The sequence below is a fragment of the Seriola dumerili genome, unplaced genomic scaffold (genome assembly GCF_002260705.1).
Source record: "Seriola dumerili isolate Sdu_G_001 unplaced genomic scaffold, Sdu_1.0 BDQW01001323.1, whole genome shotgun sequence".
NCBI lineage: Eukaryota > Metazoa > Chordata > Actinopteri > Carangiformes > Carangidae > Seriola > Seriola dumerili.
Window position 1 is genome coordinate 276,427 of NW_019175578.1, and position 5,935 is coordinate 282,361.

Consider the following 5,935-nt stretch of genomic DNA (forward strand, 5'->3'; position numbering starts at 1 on the left):
TTCGCCAACCCACTTCCTGTGTAGAGCTGAGACGGTCAGGTGACGCCTCGAGGCTGGACGAGCACTTCCTCTTCCGTCCCGGTTGTTTGGAAACATGTTGTCGATGTCACCTGGAGGCTGCAGCAGGTTTAATAAACTTCTTACATAAAAATATAAAATTTGGTCTTCAAACGGAAAACCAAAAAATTGAATTTGGGAATGAAAATGTAATACTTTTAGCAAAATATTTTATACATAAATACCGTTTCTTAAAAACCACTCCTATATTTGATGCCTATTTAAATGAAATAATGTGATACGCTGTAATACTAAAAAAGCCCAACATGTGTATGATTATCTGTGCACTTTTATTACCTGACTGATCTCTTATTTTGTCCCTTTTATTTTATTGCTCAGTTGTTGTTGAGTGCTCAGTTGAATGTGGTTTATGCCTTTTTGACTGTCATAAACATTGTCATTTAAAAAAAAAAAAGGTTTAATAAACTTTTAACTTCAACCTGAACTCTGGGGGGTCGTGCTTTGAGATGGGAAACTCAACTTTCAGGTTAATTCAAACTGCCATCATCAATGGAGCGCCGATACTACGATTCACCATGGCAACGGGTAAATAAAGAGCTATGCCTCCATTTTAATCCAGTGGAGCTACAAGTATTACTGTGACATTAATGCGCATTCATCTTTAAAACACACATTGCAGTGAACGAGATATTTATTATTACAACATATATACACTTTATTTATTACATTTTTATTCCTTAAGTAAATAAGGTAATAATAACATTTGAGTGACCACCTGGCAGTTGTCTTAATCATCAATCTGCACTTAATATCCCATAATGACAAAGTGAACCAGGATTTAAGATTTTAGAATTTATTTTGCAAATTTATTAAAAGGGAAAAACTGAACTATCACATTGACAGAAGTATTCAGACACTTTGCTATGACACTTTGAATTAAGCTCAGGTTCCTCCCATTTCTCCTCATCATCTCTGAGATGTTTCTACACCTTGACAGGAGTCCACCTGTGGTCAACTCTATGCTGACAACGCACAGCAGAGCATAAACCAATTCATGAGGAGGAAGGTGCCTGCACAGCTCAGAGACAGGATTATGTTGAGGATCAGATCTGGTTCTAACGGTGGCCTCCATCATTCTCACATGGAAGAAGTGCGGAACAACCAGGACTCTTCTTAGAGCTGGACGCTTTCGTTACAACTCATTACAGACCAACTGGGTGCACTCTGCCGGGTGCCTGCAGACTCCTCTTGACAGCCAACACTAGGTTTATTTAAGAGTATCATACTATTTATCAATACATATCAATTATCAGGTCATTTCTGATTTGTTTCTTATTTGTTCCTTGATAACTACTCAGTGTTCCTTTCACCTTGCTGTAGTGTTACCCCTTTTTATTTAATTTCTTGAACATAACCAAAGTTATATAATCATGTGTGTATCCACACGCTCATGCTCTAGTTTCTTTTGACTCAAACCCACATACACCATCCTGCTGAAAAGCTCGCTGGAGCACAAAATGCGGATATGCGGATTAATCCGCTGCTGAGAACAGTTCCCAATGAATGCACTACTCTCTCCAGTTTGAATAATGTGTGTTAAAAGTGTGTGAATGCAGTGAATCCTGGGCCGAGAGACAAAGACAGTGGAGTTGCAGAATGAAAACACAGGATTAATTCAATATCAGCAGCACTGTAGAAATCTTATATACAACATAGTCAATACCGTTTGGCAGATATCGTGACTCCAGTGTCATAAAGCGACGACCATTTCCCAGTCAGATGGGCAAAAACCTGGTTTAACATCCAGGACCGAATCACAGGAAACCGTCAACGCTGCACTGAAGAAGACAGAGACACTGCTTGATGCTTTCCAGGTGTAAAGGCAGGAATGTGGTGTTTAACAGGAGGCACACGTATTAATCAGAGAGTGTCCTGGGCGATTATTTGATGTTGCGTAATATGCGCCGAGAGTGACTGGTCTTCATGGCGGCCAGCGCGGCCTCCAGTGTGGAGATGAGGTGCAGGAGGGTGCTGGGGTCTGCCTGGAGGACCCTGATGCTGTGGTCACTGCGGCTGTCGCTGCCTCTCGTTAGGAGCAGACGCATCGTCAGCGCGGGAATGACCTGCTGACGGGCCGAGCGACTCGCCAGCTGGCATGAAGGAGCGAGAAAAAAAGAAGAAGTTAAAATCAGAATATTTATAAAGTGAACTGTTAAAATACAAACTGTATGAGCACAGGTTAGAAATATAAATGTTGCTTTTTCAAAATTAATCACAATTACACATAAAAAGCACATACAGTATCCACTGTATCTACAACATGATCTATGTGAAGAGCAGATTTAAGAGGAACACGTGAACACACACACACCTGTACATCCAGTCTCCACTCCAGGTTCTGGTAGGCAGGCAGGTTGGAGGGCAGCTGACTCAGGATGCTGCGGATCTGACTGTGGTGCTGCAGGTACAGCTGCAACACAAACACAAACACTCACACGCTCAAGCTGGAGTGCAGCGAACCGTCCAACACACAAGCTCTGCTCAAAACCATCTCCTCACACGAATAAAACAAATCCAAAGTCACCTGTAAGAGCATCTGGTTAAGCTCATCACCGAACCCCAGAGCTAACACTGAGTCCAGGAAGTCCACTTCTGAGATCTACACACAAACACACACAGGGAGAACAGTGACACTGGGAACAGCTGATGTTCACCACAGCTGCTAAAACATCTGGCTCACTAGTTTTTGCTGTGTTGGTGATCTGTGATGACACACATCACTAAATGTTACAGACAGACTTTATCAGTGGACAGGTGCTGCTCCTCCTGAGGCAGCTCATCATTCAGTTTTGAATTCACGGTTCAGTAAGAAAAAAGACATGAAAAACATTACATTTCTTTTTAACATAAAGAAAAGCTGCCTGAAGCTTCACAGAAGAGTTTTTGACAAGATGTAAAAGGAATGTGATGCTTTTCATTGTCCTTGTATAAAGTATATCTCAGTGGCGGTTATCAAACTTCAAAGCTTTCTCCTTCTTCCTACTTGTTTCACATCATGTTTCTGGAGAAAGTGTTCAGTGTGGAAAATGAAACAGATCTCTTCGATCTTGGACTTCAGAGTGTCAGCGTGTGCGTGAGTCACCATGTGTTTGGAGCTCTCCGTCATCAGGAACATCAGGCCCTCCACTCCGTGCTGCACCATATCCACAGGAACAGACAGCTTCCCTGTAAGCACAGGTGCATTATGGATCAATAATGGTAGTACAGGTAGGCGGGGAGTATCAGGAAGTAGCACATGTGTCAAAGCTGTTTGATGTGGAAAAATACCAAAAAGGTTTCAGTTCTGTTTAGCACTAATAACAATGATCTCAAACCACCCGTATTAACCTTCACATGAATCCATGGATCCAACAGTTCAGACTGGTGATGGTGGTCTAACAGTGCAGAGTTACTTTTTACTTTTCACTTCAAAAATCAACACGATATAGAATTTACCATATATTATACCATACCATTTACCATATATATTACCATATTAATTTAGCATTGTTTAATATCCTTATTATTTACTGAGTTATTCTGTAACTGTTTCATACTATTTTAATATTGACTAGTCACAGTGTTAGATCCTCTGGAGCCTCATTAGGACTCTCTAGTCCCAATGAATGACATTCAGAGTAAAACAGGACGTTACATTAGAGTGATTGTACTAAAGTAAACTGATGCATGTTTTAACCTCAGTTTCACAATCAGTGAAATTGTTCTTCTTCCTCATCTTGCTTCTCTGTGTCTGATCACTTGTGGCACAAACTTTATACAAATTGATTGATTAAGGGAGTGTCTTCATCCATTTGAGGTTAATTGTGGGAGTGGAAATGAGGCTCGTGAACATGTGAGTGAGATTTATGAAGCTGAACCATGTGAACACACAGCTTTATCACTCTGATGAAAAGAATGTGTATGAATATTTCCTGTTTTGTGCGTACACCTAGTTCTAGTCATTAATCTACACATGGCCCCTGAGCTGGAAATGTCTCTACTGCCCAAAGCGTTGAGCTTTTAGCAGAGTGGAGCAGTCGGCTGCTTGGTGAGGAGTGTGTGATGACAGGTGCAGGGTCTTACTGGCTGCTCCCTCATAGATCTTGGGGCTGCTTCCTCTCCTTAGAAACTCCAGTGCAATGCGACCAAACTCTCCAACCACTGAAAACAAACAAACAAACAAAAAATCTAAGTCATTCTCTGAGGAAACCATTCTCATATTTATTTTTCAAACATCATATATATATATCAATATCAAACATACTTCAAACAAGCTTCACGGCTGCGTCAAAGGTAGGGAGTCGTCATTTTATCATTCGGCGTTCACAAAAGTTTATTACAAAACAACAGTTACCGTGGCCAGAATACATGACAGTCGCCCTTTTTTTTATCTCAGGTAAAAACATTGAATACTTTAATGATAAACTGACCGCGAACTGGAAACGTCTCCAGTTTTTATTTCAGATATCTGGTCACCTTGACATATAGCTACATGATAAATGTTGTACTCCACATCAAAAGTAATTTTCCTTTTATTTCTTTTTAATAGACTTTTCTAATGTACTTTTACTTGTAATGGAGGTTTGTTTGTTTTTAGTTTTCTCCAGCTATAGTGTATTATACATGATAACACTGTAACTGACACAGTGTGGACATTACACGCACATTATTGTGGTGCAGGTGAACAGTGTGTGATGCTGATATTAGGTGTTTTCTAAAAGCAGGTCGTTGTTGTCAGTGCAGCTGATCCCGTGCTCTGCATCAGTCACGTTTCTGACGGTCAGCAGTTCATCACAGGAGAAGCAGCTGATCTGATCTAATCTGATCTGATCTGATCTGATCCGGATCCGGAGTGATTTACCTGCGGTGTCGACCGTCGGCAGGAAAGCCAGGTGTTCTTTATGGTCGTCAGACAAAACCAGCAGCATCCTGAACCTCAGCGTCCCGCTCAGCACCGCGACAACACTTTAAAACAGTCACCAACAAGCATACACCCGGAAAACGACTTGGACAATAGCTTTTCCTTCCTTCTTCTTCTTCTTCTTCTCCTTATTTTGATTTGATTGTCGGTTGGCAACCAGCTTTCAGATGCGTTAGCGCCACCTACCGGACTGCAGTGTGGAAAATAAACCCCCAAAATTTGTTATCAACCCTGTGTTTTTGAGATACGTCATTAGATGAATGAATATTCCCTTTGATGCCTCTACGAATAGGTTCCCAACAGTGAGTGTTAGCTTAGCATTCTTTAGCGTTTCCTTCTTCTTCACTGTTAGCTCGTTGTTCTTCTTCTTGTTTAGCTCCGGCAGACTGGATGCTGCCCCCCTCAGGTCGGAGTTAGATTGCAGTTTGTGATTTTTTTTTTCCTCATTTCTTTATTTCACAAATTTCACATAATCAATAAGACAAGTGACCACAACAGCAGCTCAGTTCAAAAACCTATAAAGACCACAAATAACACTTGATGACTAGATAATAATACATGTTTTTATGATGAGTTAAGGAGTCTGTAACAGAAAATACATAGACAATACACAGAGGAGAGTTTATCACTAAAATAACTATTATATCTTAATTTGAACTGAACACAGATTCAATAAAAACAGTATTATTCTCTAAGTGCATCAAGTGTTATTTGTGGTCTTTATAGGATTGGGACTGAGCGTGACTGTTGTGGTCACCAATTTGATCTTGTTGATTAATGGGTAAATTTGTGAAATTATAAGGAATGAGAGAAAGGAAAAAAATCACAAGAAACTGGCAATCTAACTGGCCATAGTGCAATAGGGGGGCAGCCTCCAGTCTGCGGCGGCTAAACAAGAAGAGAACAACGAGCTAACAGTGAAGAACGAAGGAAAACGCTAGAGAAGAGGCTAAGACT

At 40.7% G+C, this 5,935-nt stretch overlaps 1 protein-coding gene across 1 annotated transcript; it reads right to left on the bottom strand.

Annotated features, from left to right (window-relative positions):
- Window positions 1-697: 697 nt before the first annotated feature.
- On the bottom strand, window positions 698-5,085 carry commd2 (COMM domain containing 2). Its single transcript, XM_022767957.1, has 6 exons — window positions 4,919-5,085; window positions 4,141-4,218; window positions 3,161-3,243; window positions 2,603-2,677; window positions 2,390-2,488; window positions 698-2,168 (listed from the first exon to the last, which is right to left on the bottom strand). Exons 1-6 carry the CDS (start codon window positions 4,983-4,985, stop codon window positions 1,959-1,961), a joined length of 612 nt encoding a protein of 203 aa, XP_022623678.1. The 5' UTR covers window positions 4,986-5,085; the 3' UTR covers window positions 698-1,958.
- Window positions 5,086-5,935: the final 850 nt, after the last annotated feature.

Excerpts from the sequence above, each read along its gene's own strand:
- commd2 (XM_022767957.1), bottom strand. The coding sequence starts at position 4,985 with ATGCTGCTGGTTTTGTCTGACGACCATAAAGAACACCTGGCTTTCCTG. Across the intron at positions 3,244-4,140 it reads GATCTATGAGGGAGCAGCCA|GGAAGCTGTCTGTTCCTGTG; the intron begins GTAAGACCCTGC and ends CTGTGCTTACAG. Across the intron at positions 2,489-2,602 it reads TTAACCAGATGCTCTTACAG|CTGTACCTGCAGCACCACAG; the intron begins GTGACTTTGGAT and ends TTTGTGTTGCAG.